The following is an 18,513-nucleotide window of genomic DNA, read 5'->3' on the forward strand; positions in this document are numbered from 1 at the left end:
CATTGGCCAAGTTCTTAGTGACATTTCCTACTTCACAAGAGTTCCCAGGAAAGACTTCATTCATTATCATTTGCACCTGGAGCAATGGAATGCACTAGCAGCTTAGAATATTATTATTCTTGTTTGTAGAGTTCTCAAAAAATACATCAAATCCATGACATCACATTAGAGAGGGTAATACATTGTTCATAATATGCACATTTGTGTACAAGCTTTTCACTAGGAGTATAAAACTATAAATTGCGGCCCCACATAATTGTGAACCTTTTTGTCTTTGTTGAGGGGGGGAGATTATACCAATTTTAAAAGTTGGATTTAAAATTCTCCTGCAAAAACTTGTAAAGCTCCTCAGCAACCATGGCAGGATACTCCTCTTGTGGAAGAAGAGCACCTGGAACCTCAACAAACTTGCTCACTCCTTTGGCTCCCTTTAAAGCTTCCATCTCCGCTTTTGACCTTTTTGGAGATCCTTTGGCGGACACAACCAGCACAGGTGTCTTTCCCTCCAAATTTGCAAAGAGTTCAAGAAACTCCTCCCGAGATTGGACAGAGTCAAGTACACCAGTTAAGAAAGCAGCAGGCAAATAACGAGCACCCTTCCGTTTTGTTAGTGCATATCTGCTTTCAATGATGCCTGGAGTAACATTGTCAGGATTGGCATAAACATGGGATTTGTACTGGGATTCAATCGCCTTTTCATTGCTGACAAGCATATTATACATCATCCATCCCACAGCAGGAGTCCTTAAGGTGCCCCTAAGCAACCCGTACCTGTTAAGTGAATAAGAAAGCGAGTTAAAAAAAGAAGGAAAAAAAGAGAGAGACCAAGTAGGTCACATTTTAATTAACAAAATTAATTAGATTTTCAAATTTTTGGTTTTGGTTTAACGTAAAATATTCTAAGGATTCAACATCATTTGGTGGATAACATTCAGAATACTCACTGCTATCTCCAAGTGACAGGACAAAAACACAGAGAAATGAGGCTGTACAACCTAGCACCAAATCCACTACCATCAATAGATTCAACAGCATTTGGTGGATAATATTCACACTACTATCAACAAGTGATGGGACAAAAAACACCTAGAAAGCACAGGTGCTGATTTGGGTTCGGGTGCGGGTGCAGGTGTGGGTGCAGTGTGGCTACTCGACCATTTTTGAAAAAGTAGAGAACAGATGCGGCGGGATACATTTATTAATAAAATATTGAATATATTTTTATTTATATTTTCTATATATTCCTAAACATATTTTTTCATATAATGGTAAACATATATTAAGAGTAATAGTAGATAATAAAATGAATACATAACGATAGAGAAATATTATGTCCACAATATTTTCACAACATATTCAAAGTGATAGGTTATTATGAGTTGATATTGATGGGCAAAAAATTAATTTCAGTGGTAGGTTCAAATTAGAACAAATAAAAATCTTCAACTTATAATTTGTTGTAAAAATATTGTAAATAATTACCTCTCCTAATAATAATACCTCTTTTTTTAGTATAAATAAACATTAATATATATTATATACCATTGTACGTGCTACCTAGTCTGACACTTGCTTAGATATATATTTTTTAAATGTTTCTTTGTCATTTCCAAAGCTACTAAAGTGTGGTCTCAGTAAAAGACTAACAAAAGTTGAAACTTAAGAAGATTACTCTAAAAGACAGAAAGTCAGAAACATAAATTAAAGGAAGAAAAGACCGGTGCAAAACAAAGAAACGGAGAAGAAGATGAAATGGCGGCCGGCAACATGGTGGCTACTTGGGTTTGTAGTTTTTTTTTTTTTAGACGTATTTCGGCCTGTTTCAGCCTATTTTGGCCCGAACCGAAAAAAAAAAAAAAAAAAAAAAAAAAAAAAAAAAAAAAAAAAACGCATGGGCACACGTGCAGTTGCATCGACGGCCACACGGCGCGTCCATGCTTCCTAGACACGCACAGCCTGGGGCTGCACCCGTGCTTCCTAGAAAAACACACAAAAACTTTACCAAATCTAGCACTAAATCCTTTACTATCAATATCATGACTATGAGGAGGATCCACATATCTCAAGTTTTGCACTAAAAGAGATAGAATGACAGAGAGGCAAACAAGCAACTAAAATAGGGTGAGTTTTCCAGAAAATGTGTGGTTCTTCACTTCTGCTTTGTCTTTTCAGTGTTACAAAATAAAAGGCATAAATGCACTTTTAGTCCCTACATTTTGCACTTTTTCCATTTTTGTTCCTACATTTTGTTTTTACCACTTTTAGTCCCTAAACCAATTAATGTCTGACATTTAGGTCATTTCCGTCACCCAACTAACGGTAAAAGCGGTAAAAGCTAACGTGGCTGACGGTGGAATAAAAAAAATAATATAATCACACACATTTATTAATTAAATTAAAAACAAACATAAAAAAATAAAAATAAAAATCATTAGTTTTGGGGAAAAACATGGCTGTTCATATTCTTCATCTTCTTCCCTAAACATATTTGATTGTCCAGAAATTTAAAATATTGAAGATTTAAAATAACTCTCCACCATTTAAAAAAACTTACTTTGTATAAATTTCTGATCTTTCATTTTCTTCTTCCATTTCAATTCCAGATCCTCTCTCTCTCTTTCTCACGGTGCATGTTTGTGTTTGTATCTTTCATTTTGTTCTTCCTTTGTTCACGCTCTCGATCCCTCACTCTCTCTTAAATCTTAATCTCTGACTTTTTCTCTCTCTCTCTCTCTCTCTAAACCCGACTCTCTCTCCCTCTTTGTTGTTTGATCAATGATGGTGGTGTGTGTTTGATCGGCAATGGTGGAGTGGGTTTGATCGGGTTTTTCTGGATTTTCATGGGGTTGGGTTTTTCCAGCTTGATCGGTGATGGTTGTGTGGGTTTGATCTGGTTGTTCTGGGTTTCCGTGGGGCTGGGTATTTCCAGCTTGATCTGCGATGGTGGTGTGGGTTTGGTCGGGTTTTTCTAGGTTTCCGGGGCTGGGTTTGATCAGCAATGGTGGTGTGGGTTTGATCAGGTTTTTCTGGGTTTTGGGGGTTGGGTTTGATCGACAATAATGGTGTGGGTTTGATCAGTTTTTTATGGGTTTCCATAGGGCTGGGTTTTTCGGGTGACGGTGGTGGTGTTTGCTGCTTTGGGAAATGGGTTTGATCAGCAGGGTGGTGTTGTTGACGGTGGATTTGGGTCAAGGATGGTGAGTTTGGTTTCGTATTTACAAGTTGTGGGTCTTGGATTTATGAACCTTGTATGGATGAACGTGAAAGAGTATTTGGTTATGGGTTTATGGGTCTATTTCTTGGATTTATGGATTTGATTTACTAGAGGTTTCAATGTTGAATGTGTTAGAATTTTGTGTGTTGAGATTGATTATGAATGTTGGCCAGTTGGGTTTGTCTTGATTTGGTGAAGAACATGAAGTTCATGTTTTAAAGAAGAAGAATAACATGAAGTTCATGTTTTGAAGAAGAAGAATAACATGAAGTTCATGTTTTGAAGAAGAAGAAGAACATGAAGATTATTAACAGCTAATTCTTCCCAAAAACTAATGAGTTTTTTTTATAATTTTTTTTATTTTTATAATTTTTTTAAATTTAATTAATTAATGTGTGTGATTATATTATTTTTTTTATTCCACCGTCAACCACGTCAGCTTTTGTTGTTAGTTGGGTGACAGAAAGGACCTAAATGTTAGGCGTTAATTGGTTTAGGGAGTAAAAGTGATAAAAACAAAATGTAGGGACCAAAATGGAAAAAGTGCAAAATGTAGGGACTAAAAGTGCATTTACGCCAAAATAAAATGGTACTTCTAAACAATCTATCAATTCTCATCATATTGGAGATATCGAGGTTAAGCATACCTTGTTTCCATGCTGGAATCTCGACCAAACACAATAGGAAGGGGACCAGCCCAAGTGGGTGCCACAGCAGCTATGGCCACAGGTTTGACCAAACCCTTTTTAGCAGCACGGACTGTAATTGTCGCTGCATGCCCTCCTCCAAAGACCACCAAATTATTCTCTAGTTTAATAACAGAAAATTATTAGCAAAAGAAACTCCAGATGATCAAACAAATAATTTCCTGGGAATATTCAAAGAGGCAAGAAAATCCTTGAGATGCAGAACAATATTAAACAATATGTAAGGAAAATATGTTCCCTGGAATGACTCCACCCCCCCTTCTCTAGTGGTAGGGGAGGAAGAAGCATGATAACATTTACAAAAGGAAAGTTCTGATATGGCTAATATAATATACACGTGCTAGAACTAGAGCACAATGAATTTGTTATGAAGATAAAATGACAGACCAAGGAAAAACAACCAAAATGCATTTCCTGGATCACACATTTATAAACCAACCAAAATACATCGTTTTATCACTGTAAGAGACCAGTCACAGCCAACCATCCCAACAGATACAAAATCATCTCCATTTAGAGCTAGGAAAGACCAGCCAAAGCCAATGCTGCGATCATTCAACACCGTTGGCAAAGGTGTTATCAAATAGATTGAAGCTGGATATGTCAGGAAACATAATTTCTGAAAACCCAAAATGCATATGCTTGGGGGGGGGGGGGGGGGGTGTTGGGGGGTGTGGGGGGGAATGGGGGAGAGTGGCAAATATTAGATTAGGCACTTATTGCAAATTAATGCTTCGATAGTCAACTTAAAATTCATATTCTAGGACCGCTATGTAACCTGGATATTGAAAAGGCTTAAGGCCATCTTAATTGGGAGTATTTAATCTATTTGCTGGGAAGAATGGGATTTGGTGACTGATGTAGGCGTTAAATTCACTCCTGTACAACCACAGTTTGTTTCTTAATTCGGGCTAAAGGCTCCCCATCAGGTTTCTTCAACAGGTATAGGGGATTAAGGCAATGTTACCTTCTATTTTTGTTGGGGAGGTATTAAGTAGAATACTGATGAGAACCATGGAAGAGAGGGGGGGGGGGGGGGGGGGGGGGTGTGTTTCCATCAGGCTTTTGAGTTGGGAATGGCTCTAATGACAGCTTGGTGGTTTCCCATATTCTTTTTGCAGATAACACAATATTATTATGTGACAGCTTGGTGCTTTCCCTTAGAAGTCTGGGACAACTCCTTTATATCAGTTTGTATTGCTAAACTTTGAAGTTATGTCAAGCCCAAAAGTTCATTTGGGCAAGAAAGACTGTTCCCGTAGGACACGATGGGTTAATTGATGAATTGGCTGGTCACTTTTGTTGCAAAGTTGGTAACTAACTTGCCATGAATCACTTAGGCATGCCCTTAGGATCGTCATTCAAGGCAAGAACAATATGTAATTTAATTCTATAGATTATTATATTTTGATAAGTAAAATGAAGTGTAGATTATTGGGATGGAAGAGATTATATTTGTCAAGAACAAATGCTGGCTCTCTTAAAAAGTATGTTATCCTGTGGACCAACTTATTGCTTTTTGTTATTCGCCATTCCTACATTTGTGGCTAACAGATTAAAGAGATTTCAAAGGAATTTTTTTGTGGGGTGATTTGAGTGATGAATTCAAATTCCATTCTGTAGAATGAAATATGATATGTTCTCCCAAAAATGGGGGGGTTTGAGAGTGTGCAAACTGAATGCTTTCAATCAATCTTTGTTGTGTTGGGGAAGAAGTAAATCATTAATGGAGATGAGTGGTTGGTTTGAAAGATAGGAAAATTCAGGTCAATGGATATCAAGGGTGATCACAAGTATGCATGATGTAGCTTCTACATTCGTATTAGGGCTGGTTGGGATAGTTTTGTAAGTTATGTTCAGTTTGAGACTGGGGATGGCTTGAGGTTTTGGCATAACCTATGGTGTGGGAATCAATCATTGAAAGAGCTTTACATGAAATTATATGCACTTGCAATCAACAAGCATCTCAGTTAATTCTTACTCAGGTAATCAGAATTAATGGGGTTCTTGCTCTTGGAATATCAGGTTTATTTGTGCTTATAATGATTTCAAGTTGGAATCAGTAGACATTTTGTTTGATACTCTGTACTCCAACATTCCAAGTGGAGCATGAGATGGAGGCTGCATGGTAACATGTTTGATGTCCATTCATATTTAGAGGATTTAGGAGGCTAGTGTGGTGTGTCTTTTCCTTGAAAGGCCATTTGGTGCACTAAGGCACCAAGAAAAGTTGCATTCTTTGCGTGAATGTCAACATGGGAAAATCTTAACAACTGCAACAAAAACAACAACAATCAAGTCTTCATCTCAGGTTTTTGAGGTCAGTTATAAATTCTTAATAGATCAATTAGGTCAGCCCCATCTATTTTTTTCCTTAAGGGAAAATCTTAATAACTTTGGTATATTGATGTTGTATGTGTTAAAGTGGATGGTGAAATTGTGGATCATATATTGATGCATTGTGATGTGGCCCATGAGTTGTGGTTTTTTGTATTAGCATTGTTTAGGTTTCGTTGGGTAATGCCTAACTCTCTGTTTGGATTGAGGGGGAGGGAGGGGAAGTAGAGAAGGGTAGAGTAGAGTTGGCCCAAAATTAGCCTATTTTCAGCAAACTGTACTCTACTCCCCTCGACTCCCCCTCCCTCCCCACTCAATCCAAACGGGCCCTAAGAGTGTAGTGATTTACATTTTGGATGGAGAAATAGTTTTGGTAACTAGAAAGGTCCTTTGTTTGGTATATAGCCACTTTATGTTTAGTGTGGGTAATATGGAGGGAGAGAAACAATCGAATATTTAATGGAGTGGGTTTGATTGATGGAGTGGAGGTCTCCATTATTGATATGGAATTTTTATTTTTGTGATCATTGTTTGAATGGTCATGTGTTCTTGGCTCTAATGAGAATCGCCTGCATTGTAGAATTTTTAGACTGCCTGTTTCATATTGTAATCCTCGTACAATGTAAAGAGAACTTCCTGCACACACCCTGTGTACACTAGGATCTCCTCCCTATCAATAAAACTTAAAAAATACTATAAATCATGATCTTTGTAATATTTACAGTTATAAGGTGTATTATTCAACCTTCTAAGATTAAAAATCTATTGAAAATAAATGCCAAGCCCGTCAGAAACTGAGAAATGTTTTAAGAAAAGTAAAACATCAGGTGATGATTATCTTCAAAACAGCCGTACCAACCTGAATCACTAACTGGGCCATTGGGAGCGTTGATTAAGTCAACAAGGAATTTCTCTAGAACATCGGCATTGTATTCTATCTTCGGCCTATCTGAGTATCCCAGACCAGGCCAATCAACAATAGTGGCTCGCCAATTGACTTCACCGACTCGTTCAACAATGTCTCTAGCCACTGATCTCCATTCTTCAACAGTACTAACATCAGAAATGGTTGGCATCATAAGGATATTTTTAGGAGGATCAGAGCTTTCCCGGTTCACATGTTCCTCATAATATATGTTAATATAATTGTCCTTGAATTTCCACTGCCAATTACTAGTCTGAAACAGAAACACATAATTTGTGATACAAACAGATGGGTAGGACTAGTAGAACTCCTATATTTGTTACAAGCAATGGAAAACAAGAGCAACACTGTTAAATAAGTTTCACTAACACAGTGAACATATATTCAAAGATAAATACTTTCATTCCCCAATGGTTTCCACAAATTGTCTAAAACGATAAATTTAAATTCAATCAGCATTATAAACAACTAAATTGGACCCTCATATATATAATACTTTGAGAAAACTAAGAAACAAAGAGAAAACCAATTTCAATTACAGTAAAAGGCATAGCTTGGCCTCACCTTTGATGGGCTAGGAGTCTTATCTCCAACAGAGACCTTGGAGTAATCCAAGGTGGTTGAAGCCTTAACTGTCAAGGGTTTAAGAAAATAAACACTCTGAGAGTAAAATGGTTTGTGGGATTTGCAAGGAAGAGTGAGGGAAGGTGATGAAGATGTGAAGAATGCTGCAGAAATCGCCATGGATTGCGGAGAAATGGAGGGAGGTAAAGGGTATGTGTAACTGTGTCTTGTGTTAGTATTGTAATGTACTATTGACTGACTCCAATGGTTTGTGTCTCACAGTTCCCACAGTTCACACGGTCATACAATGTATCCGTGAAATCAAACTGAACCGTCGTCGTTTTTGTCTTCCCACGCAGAAAATCTAGGACCACCACTTTTTTGGCCCAAAAAATAAAAAATCTAGTAACACGTAATTTTGTGAGTTCCAAACCGTTCTAAAGGTCAAAAAATTGTGAGTTTATAAGGAAGTGATAAATAAAGTATGTAATATATGATGGTAATTTAGAAACACGTATCTTTGTGTCCCAAACATCAAAAAGTAATGAGTCTATGTCAAAGTGATACATATAGTGTGTGTTTGGATACCGTTTATTTTGCTGAAAACTGAAAACTTATTACTGAAAATAATAAAAAAAATAATTTCTGGGTTACTGTACACTGCTAAAAACAATGTTCAGTACTGTAACTTTGCCTTAATGCACTGTTCATGTCCCATGAACAGTGCAAGAGGCGCTAGTCCAAAAAAAAAAAAAATAAAGGCAAAACGTAGAAACACAAATGCCAAAACGTGATCCAAACGAAACTATAGTTTGCAACATATGATAGTTGTAGAAAAGTGTGTGGTCCTAAAATTACTTATTTTTTTCCATAACTTTGATGTGAAAAATTGTGAGTGATAAAGAAAAAATATAAATTGATATGAAAGTGATAAGAAATTATTCAAAATCTACCATATTATCACGGCAGAGCCATGTACATTGGTGGGGGGCTATGGCCCCCCAAATTTTGAAAAAAATTTCAATATATATACATATATATATATATAATTATTTTAATATTTTTAAAATTTAGTCTACAAAAATAAGAGTTGACCCCCTAGATATTTGAATTAATCCAGTAATGCTCTTAAAAAAAAAAAAAATTGGTCTAATAGTTATAGAAACATAACTTTATTTTTCGCAATTTTATTTTTTATTGTAAAATGTGTTCTTATATCTGTTAAATATTTGATAAAGTTTGGCACCATACATGTTTGAATCTATCTTTTTCAATCCGTTATGTGGTGGTTAACAAGTCATTGACTCATTAAAAAAAAATTGTCACTCAAATTACACATGAAATGTCTCTTTAGTTGCCACATAATGAGTTAGAATAAGATAGTTTCAAATGTATTTGGAGCATAACTTATTACTCCAAGTTTTGGATCATTTATGTTTTTGAAAATTTCATTAGTTCAATTGAATGATTTTTTACTTACTTTAATATAAAATTTGATAATTTGTATTCAAAATAAAACTTTTTAAGAATTTCACTATGAAAATGGTAAAAAATGAATTTTAATTCATGAGAAATTGCCATCAAACATAATTTTGATTGAAAATACTAAGCTTTTTTTTTTTTTTTTTTGGGTGCATGTATATATATAACTTATCAAATAAAAAAGTGTGTGTATATATAATAAAAAAGTGTGTATGTGTGAGGGGTTGTCTTGATAAATATATTAGTGCTAAAACTTGGAACCCCCCAAACAAAAAATTTCTGGTTCTGCCCTTGCATAACATAATGGTGGCAAAGCTGTAGCCCTATAACTCCTTGTCTTCCCCATTACCATGATTATCATCACACAAGAAGGTTTTTATTTTTTATTTTTATTATAGAGGTAGCTTCACATTGAAGTCAGGGTGGTCACAAGACTACCATGACTTTGAAAAATAATTATTATTATATATAAAATTTTAAAATTTATGATTTTTTTACCCTTAAAAAAATTTGTGACCACCCTAAATTTTTTAGGTCCAACATAATTAAACTTTGAATAATGTTTAACAACAAATTTGATTGTAGATTAAGGTTATAACTCCACTTAATATATTTTTTTTTTTATTGGATGTGAATTTTGACAGATCCACACAATTGGATTATATATTTTTCTTATATTCTTCATGCTTGTAAAATTTTAAGAAGATCAAAGATGAATATCTATATCATCCCCTTTTCCTCTCCCTTGTGTGTGAGTGTGTGTTTGTTTCTAAATATATAATTAAAAAAAAAAAAGTAATGCCATCAATCAAATATTTAAATTTCAAGTTTTTGTTATCTAAAATTATACATGAAAAATAAGTTTATGGACCGAATAATAAATGGCATCCGATTGACATGAAAATTGACATATGTTTTAAAAACATAAAGAACATGCAATCAACGGTTAGCTTCTCAAAATATGTAGCCATGTTAAACGATTTAGTGAGAGTTGTAGCTTTAGGCTACAACTAAGTTTGTAATCAAATTTTTTCCTTAAACTTTGGTTCGCTTAACAATATATTATGCCCTTACAAACAAAAAGAAAAGGTCAAGAAAATTTTTATTTAACTAAAATTTTAAAAGAGATATAGCCTGCAACAATTTCAAACTAAGAAAACTCAAAAAAATTGTAAGACCTTTATGTATTGTGTGTGTGTGTGTGTGTGTGTGTGTGTGTGTGTGTTTTTGGGGTCAATATATGAAGTTCTCTTTTTATTAGATTTTTTTTTTAATAACAAAATCTAATAAAATCTCACTAACACCCTTATTTTGAGTTCTAGTAGGACCCGATATAGCATTCTTTTTATTCTATTTCATTTTATTCTAACCAATAATAGGCTTGTCACCTTAACTTGGTACAAAAATATTGTGAGATTTTAGTGTGCCAATGAAAGAGCTCTATTAAATAAAATTAGTATTCCAATCTTTTAATCATATTATTCAACTTCCTGCCCATGGGGTCATGAGTCACCTCGAAAATCTCATGAACTAGATTAAACTTGAGTCCTCCAAATTTAGGTTAGATGCTAAGAAGTAACGTGACAACCACGCGCGATACCACCTATATATTGATTATATTCCTCATGTGAGGATACAAAAAGTCGTTTTATTAGAGTCTTACGAATTTTAGACATTACATTTGATGTTGTTGAGGTGACAAAATAAGTCTTGACCTAACACCTTTTTTTTTTTTTTTTGGGTAAATTCCATTAACCTCCCCTGAGGTTTGGACAAATACCACTCAGGTCCAAGATATTTTTAAATTAACCAATTAAGACCCTAAAAGACAACTTAATTCCTAACACCCCAAACTCCGTAACCCCCTCCGTTACTCATTTTTCTTACCCGATCTCTTCTCTCTCTAACTCTCTCTAGTCTCTTCTCTCTTGTTCCTCTCCCTCAAACCACTCTTCACTCATCTCTGTCTCTAACCTTAAATTTGCTCCAATTTTACTCGTACCCAATCCCAGCCAAACCCACAACAACAAAACCCAAATCTTACAACAAAACTCAAATCCAAAAAATTCAAAAAAAATCCCTGCCAAACCCACAACGAAACCCAAATCTTATAACAAAACTCAAATCCAAAAAAAAACTCAAAACAAACCAACCACCACATCAGAAGCCACAACCACCCCCACTCCAAATCCACCCATATTGGAAGTGGCTCCGATTCGATTGATCCGAACCCAAATATAAAAGCTTTCAAACCAAGATTTGCCCAAATATGTTTCAAGTTGGCTTCAATTTGAACCCAAATCTAACGATTTTGAACCCATATTTAGTTTGTGTTGGCTCTGATTTGGTTCATAATATTGAGATCTTCTTCATTTTTACATGTTTGTGTGGCTAGTATTCTCTTTTTCCTATCAGAGATTGGAGCACCAACAAACATTTAGATGAAAACCGCCACCATATGGGCTAAAAAACCAACCTCAGGTGGTCTTGATCGATGCTGGTCAAAGGAAAATCGCCCACAACGATTTAGTTGCGAAAGTGCCCAAAAATCTTCCCGATTCAATTGATGAACAACCTTGAGAGAGTGGGTTGAGTTGGAGAGAGAGAGAGGGCCAAGAGAGAGAGAAAAGAGATCTCAAAGAGAATGAGTGGAACGAGAGAGAAGAGACAAGTCTGAGTGAGGGAAAGAAAAATAGTAACGGAGGCAGTTATGGTGTTAGGGGTGTTAGGGATTAAGTTGTCTTTTAGGGACCTAATTAGTTAATTTTAAAATATCTTGGACCCGAGTGGTATTTGTCCAAACCTCAAGGGAGGTTAATGGAATTTACCTCTCTCTCTCTCTCTCTCTCTCTCTCTCTCTCTCTCTCTCTCTCTCTCTCTCTCTCTCTCTCTCTCTCTCTCTCTCTCTCTCTGGGGCATGATAAAGATAAATTCCGTTATATTAAAATACTGTAACATAGTTATGGTGGCTCCTTAAAACGTTTCAATGGACAAACGTGCAATGAAAACTGAAAAGAGAGTAGAAGCTTGTTAAGGCGAAAAATAGTTTCTTTTTGTACTGGGACACCACGGTTCAGAAAACAAATAAACCAAAAAAAAATAAAAATGCTCACCACCACACCTTCAATGGCTATACTTTTGGTCTCAGTTGTTCACGTGATATGATTTTAAATTTCAAGTTTAGGACAATTTTTTAGATGTATGTGTTTGGTTGGACCTCAGTGCAATGACAAGTGCTTTCACCAAAAGTGACATGTTGTAAGTTCAAGTTCGAAAATCAATCTCTTTAAAATAAATTAGAGATAGTAAGCGTGCCTACTCCTAACTCTTCAAAAGTGGGAGCTTTGTAATTAGCAAATTAATGGTCACTACATATACAGTTATACACTCTTCTCTATCACCTACCAGCACTACATCGAAGGCCTACCATCTACGAACTCAAGGTCATTTACCATCTACGAAAGGAATTCTAAAACTCACAATTTTTGTTCTTTATATGTAACTTAGAATTTTGTTCTTAATTTGTACATCTAAATTTTTATTATTGATTAGTAGTATGTAATTACAATTTAACTGGAATGTAAGCCAAATGCTGTGTTTTATTAATTCGCTCAATTACATGATTTGCAGATCAAAATTGTTGTTCTTAATCTATTCACAAGATTTTCCCCCTTATTTCAAGCTTATTTATTTTTGATGCATGAAGCAAATTTACAAGTGTAAATTCAAAAAATAAAATTTCTTGAATAGTTGAATGTGTACTTTTTCTTTTAATTTTTAACTCATTGATTTGGAGGATGAAATTTGAATTCCAAAATGATATGTTGTAAAGTGTGAGGAAAAAAAAAGTGCTTGGAACACTATGTTTGGAATTGTTATGCACATACAACAAGAGAGAGAGAGAACTCTCTGTTATCACTACTTTCTAGAATAAGGAGAGCATTTAATGTTGGATGAGATATTATATAGAGATAGGCAATAAGATTTAGACATGTGTTTGATATTGATTTAAATGAAAATAATAATATAATTTAGATTATATGATGAACATTAAGTTTTAGGTAAAGAGTAATGAGAAGTTTTATCATTTTAAGTATTATGTGATATGAGAGGCTTACCATATGTTATCTATTGCACACTGACCTGTCAGAGTTTAGGGAATTGGAGAAGACATGCCAAGCAACATGTTTCCTTTATCAACTTTGAACTGCTGGAGTTTTACTGAACATACTTCTTGGCCCTCCAAACCACAACTCTCAAAATTCCTTCGATGAAACTCTATGAGCTTGGATTATGAGCTGAAAATAAGATGATGTGCCATGAGCTTGAACCATGGGCTTTGATGAAATAATATCGCCATGGGTTTTGGACCATAGACTTTGGTGTCGTTTTTTGTAAATATGTGCTCTTTTGGGCTTTATAAGAGATTTTCTCAAAATCTATAATTTGTTGATGTGGTGCAGGTTGCCAATAAAATAAAGCCATATGGCATGAAATTTTTATCCTCAACACAAGTCTCGAAAATATATATATATATATATATATATATCCCACAAACCATTCGCAAGAGTTTTGAAGAAGCTGAAAATATATGTAAAAATAAGTGCACAAGGAAAGAAAATGTAAACCTAAAGGAAGGAAGCAAGGAGATAACGTTTCCTTATATTAGTCTGAGTTGTCTCAAAAAGTGCCTAGCGGGTTACGGATTTAAACATCCAAATCCATAACAAAGAAATGCATGAAGGGTTTGATTCATCATGTACAAACTCCCAACCTATCTCTATCTTTGTACAATTATTGGTAATCAGGGACGAAATCAGAATTTGATTATTGAGGTGCCAAAACATGAATAACTTTTTTTTTTTGACAATTCAAGAATAAAAAATACTAAAATGTAAAACTAAATTAATATATGAAAAATAAAAGCAGCATCTATTTAGTATTTAACAAAAATAAAACACAAAATAATTTTTCTTAATACATATATTTCAATTCAATCATATATAATCTATCAATATAGAACTAAAGTTTTTTTTTTTTTTTTAATCGTAAAAATCATCAACGACGGATATACTAAATTCCACAGAAATTTTCCTCTTTTACATAAAAATCAAGAAGATTATTAAAATACCATCTTTCATTTTTTCATAAATCCTATTTTTGAAAATATTTATGATTGAACATACTCGATACATGAAAAGAGAAAAGAATCATAACTCCTTGAATGTAATTGTACGGCACGAGACCTTCAAACCTATTTGGGCCTTGAACCCCAGCTTTACAATGTGGCCCATGGTCCCGACACCCCTATCAGAAGATGGGCTTAGGGCCTGCTAAGGCCATGGACCCAAGCCTCATGTCACTATGCCCGATCCAAAACCCATTAAGTGAGCCATTGTAATATATGCTCATCTTAGTTCATAGCCCTGGAGTTGCCCGACAAATCACATCTCAGATGAAGATAGGAATGCTCGGGAGCACTGTATCCCAGCAACTCGGTATCGCCTGGGGAAGTATCGTTGCCAAACATCCCTCTTGAGGTGGGAACCAGTTCCAATGCCACTCTTACCATACCCCACTCCCAACTAAACACCCATTTAAGGATAACGACATTGGACCTCCTTTCCACTAACCACAAAAGTAATCATAACTCCCCACTAATTTTTGGCTATAAATATGAGAAGTTAAGGAAGAAAGGGGGTGGTTGAAAGGTTCTCAAGGAAACTGAGAGTAGGAGTGAGAAAGTATCAGCCTAGTGCAGTAACAGTAGAGAGAAAGTAAAATAATTTAGAGGGAGAGGCAGCTCTATTGGGTCTCTGTATAAGGAACTACCCAAAGTAGGAAATCCAAACCCATATTACAAATAGATTGTGAGCCCAAGTGACGCTCGGCCCATCCACCTCACTTTTGGCGCGCACAATTGGCGCTGTCTATGGGAACCTCCTACAAAGCTGTGGTTCAACTGAGACTCACGCTCGGGAAAATGTCTAAAAGACATTCAAGGAGTTACGCTGAAAGTGGTTCGGTGGGATCTTCTCGGGGATCCACCTGGCGAGAACGAAGGAACGAAAGGCGTGAAAATAGGGACCGTAAGCAAAAGGAAGAATGGTCTAGCATTGAAGAAGGGTCGTACCAAACACACCGGACAATGTTAGGTGCTTCAGGGCACGGGCAATTTGACGAAAGAGATGAGGAACTTGAGCAGTTACGCAAACTGGTGAGATATTTGGAGTTGGAGGCGAGAGGTAAGCGCTGGAGAAGGGACCGAGACAACTAAGAAGGGGGATCTGCTAGTGGGGGGGATCGCTATGGGACCAGGTCCAATCGTGGGAGTCACGTCGAGGTTGGGACTGTTCATATTCACGGGAGTCTCGTCAACGTTGGGACTGTTCACATTCATGAGAATATGCAAACCAGGGTTCAGATTCCCTAGAAGAGTGACGGCCCCATAATGCCACCATGGATGCTATGAGCTGCGCCTTACGCAGAGCTGCTCGGTCGCCGTTCTCAAATGACATTGAATGCCGAGTAGATTCACGCACCCACCATTCAATTCCTACGATGGGAAAATGGACCCTGTAGAACATGTCAACCATTACATCCAGATGATGTCTCTGCATACTTACAATGACGCACTAATGTACAAGGTATTTCCATCAAGCCTCGGGCCTGTTGCTTTGAGATGGTTTAATGGGTTACGAAAGGGTTCCATTCATAGTTTTGTGAGTTGATCCAAGAATTCGGTGTCCGGGTTGTAACCTGTAGCCGGGTACCGCAACCAGTCAACGCATTACTATCCATGAAAATAAGGGTCGGAGAAACCCTTCGTAGTTATGCCAGTCGGTATTGGGAGCTTTATAATGAGATTGGTGGGGGTAATGAGAAGATTACGACGAGCACCTTTAGAATGAGGCTGCATGAGGACTCCGAACTATGGGAGTCACTTATGAGGAGGCCTCTCAAGGATATGAGGCAGCTCATGAGGCAAATTGAGAAATACAAATGCCTAGAGGATGACCGGCTACAGAGTAAAGGTAAAGCCCCGTCAGTAAGTCATCCTTGGCAGGGCAATTTTCAGTCGAGGCCCCAAAGAGATTTAAGGATACAAGAGTCGGAGTTGCAACTGAAGGAGGTGAACGTGACGTTTAAGGAGCCGTGCACAAGATCGTAGACCAAATCAAGATGGGGGGTGACCCGTCCTGGAGAAACCAGAACTTGTACTGTACCTATCATAGGGATAAGGGGTATACCACTGAGCAGTGCCTGGTGTTAAAGGATCATCTAGGGCAATTGGTGAAGGCTGGATATCTAAAGGAGTTTGTGGTGGATTCAGGGAACAGGGGTGCCGGGCAAGGTTCTCAACAAAGAGGGAACCCTCTCCAACCCCCATTGGGAGTGATCGAAGTCATCCATGCTGCCCCGAGGGGTACTGCGATGGCCGGGAGGAGAAGAGTGTTGACCATAGCACCCATGGAAAATTGCTCGGGCGAGCAACCCCCCGAGAAAAAGATGAAGGTTGCTCAGGAGCCCATCGCTTTTAACGACGATGATTTGGAAGGAATAATTCTGCCGCATGATGATGCGTTGGTCGTGACGGCTCGGATAAACGGTTTCATAGTAAATAGGGTAATGGTAGACCAGAAGAGTGGGGTTGATGTGATGTATTTGGATCTATTCAAGGGGCTCGGATTGAAGAAAGAAGACCTCTCAAAATACGATACGCCCCTGGTCGGGTTTGATGGCCAAGTGGTGATTCTTGAAGGGCAAATATCCCTTCCCGTGAACATGGAAGGAAAGGAAGTAACAATGGCTTTTATAATGGTCACTTCGTTTTCTCCTTATACGGCTATTCTAGGAAAGCCGTGGATTCATGCAATGGGAGCAGTCCCCTTCACCCTGCATATGAAGGTTAAGTTCCGCACCGAGTAAGGCATTGCTGTAATGAAGGGAAGCTAGCAAGCGACCAGGCAATGTTTAGTGGCCGCGGTCAATTGTAAGCACAAGTAGGCTAAATAGAAAGAGACCACCGAGGAGGTCCCTTTATAGCAATTACAAGAGCCCCAAGAGGGAAATAGGGCTAACTATTCTGAGGAATTAATTAAGGTAAAAATATTACTGGATGTTGACAGGTATTTTCAGGTAGGGGCGTGTATGAGGGATGAGGACAAGGTAGAAACATTGTTATTTCTTACGCAGAATGTGGACGCATTCGCTTGGAGCTCGTATGACGTGCCTGAGGTTAATCCCGAATTCATTGTCCACAAGCTTAACATAGACCCATCTTTTCCCCCAAAGAAGCAAAAGTCGAGAAGGTCGGCTAAGGAACACATTGAGGTCGTGAGACAGGAGGTTAGGAGGTTAAAAGAGGCTAGAGCGATAAGGGAAATCTTCTTCCCAGAATGGCTGGCGAATATCGTAGTGGTCAGGAAAAAGAATGGCAAATGGAAAGTTTGCATAGATTTCACGGATTTGAACCGAGCGTGCACAAAGGACTCGTTTCCCATGCCAAAGATAGATCAATTGGTCGATGCCACCTATGCGCACCCGAGGATGAGTTTCCTGGACGCCTTTCAAGGTTATAATCAGGTCGCCGTAGTTGTCGAGGACCAGGAGAAGACGACATTCATTTCCCCTGATGCCAACTACCATTACACCGTGATGCCCTTCGAGTTAAAGAATGCCGAGGCAACATATCAACAGATGATGACTAGAATGTTTCGGAACAAGATTGGGCGTATGGTTGAGGTGTACATTGACGGCATGGTGGTAAAAAGTAAACAAGAGAAGCGGCATACAGAGGACCTTCAGGGGGTGTTTGAAGTACTACGGCAACATAAATTGCACCTTAATGCTGATAAGTGTGCTTTTGGGGTGGGGGCTGGCAAGTTCCTTGGATACCTAATCACCAACCAAGGGATAGAAGTCAACCCCGATCAGATCGAAGCCGTGAAGCGCCTCAAGTCGCCAAGCAACCCGAAGGAAGTGCAAGTATTGACCGGAATATTAGCTACCCTTAACCAGTTCATTTCTAAGTTTGTCGCTCACTGCCATCCATTTTACCAACTTTTGAAGAAGTGGAGGGGATTCTAGTGGGATGAAGAGTGAAAAAGCTTTCCAAGACCTGAATGAGTATTTGAGACAGGCACCCATGCTAACAGCCCTAGAGCCTAGGGATGATTTATTTATATACCTCTCAGTGTCAAAACATGTCGTGAGTGTCATGCTGTTGAGAGATAAAGGAGTACAACAACCCATGTATTACATCAGCAAGACCCTAGTTGACA

General features: G+C 37.4%; 2 protein-coding genes across 2 annotated transcripts; one reads left to right on the top strand and one right to left on the bottom strand.

Moving 5' to 3' along the window:
* Positions 1–83: 83 nt before the first annotated feature.
* On the bottom strand, positions 84–8,036 carry LOC126702106 (uncharacterized). Its single transcript, XM_050400729.1, has 4 exons — positions 7,748–8,036; positions 7,118–7,436; positions 3,862–4,021; positions 84–771 (listed from the first exon to the last, which is right to left on the bottom strand). Exons 1-4 carry the CDS (start codon positions 7,925–7,927, stop codon positions 303–305), a joined length of 1,128 nt encoding a protein of 375 aa, XP_050256686.1. The 5' UTR covers positions 7,928–8,036; the 3' UTR covers positions 84–302.
* An 8,375-nt stretch (positions 8,037–16,411) lies between these two features.
* LOC126704160 (uncharacterized) lies at positions 16,412–17,158 on the top strand. Its single transcript, XM_050403186.1, has one exon. The coding sequence runs from the start codon at positions 16,412–16,414 to the stop codon at positions 17,156–17,158; it is 747 nt and encodes a 248-aa protein (XP_050259143.1).
* The last annotated feature ends 1,355 nt before the right edge of the window (positions 17,159–18,513 follow it).

Source organism: Quercus robur, chromosome 10, assembly GCF_932294415.1.
Source record: "Quercus robur chromosome 10, dhQueRobu3.1, whole genome shotgun sequence".
NCBI lineage: Eukaryota > Viridiplantae > Streptophyta > Magnoliopsida > Fagales > Fagaceae > Quercus > Quercus robur.

Excerpts from the sequence above, each read along its gene's own strand:
- LOC126704160 (XM_050403186.1), top strand. The coding sequence starts at position 16,412 with ATGGGGGGTGACCCGTCCTGGAGAAACCAGAACTTGTACTGTACCTAT.
- LOC126702106 (XM_050400729.1), bottom strand. The coding sequence starts at position 7,927 with ATGGCGATTTCTGCAGCATTCTTCACATCTTCATCACCTTCCCTCACT. Across the intron at positions 4,022-7,117 it reads TGGCCCAGTTAGTGATTCAG|AGAATAATTTGGTGGTCTTT; the intron begins GTTGGTACGGCT and ends TTATTAAACTAG. Across the intron at positions 772-3,861 it reads GATTCCAGCATGGAAACAAG|GTACGGGTTGCTTAGGGGCA; the intron begins GTATGCTTAACC and ends TTCACTTAACAG.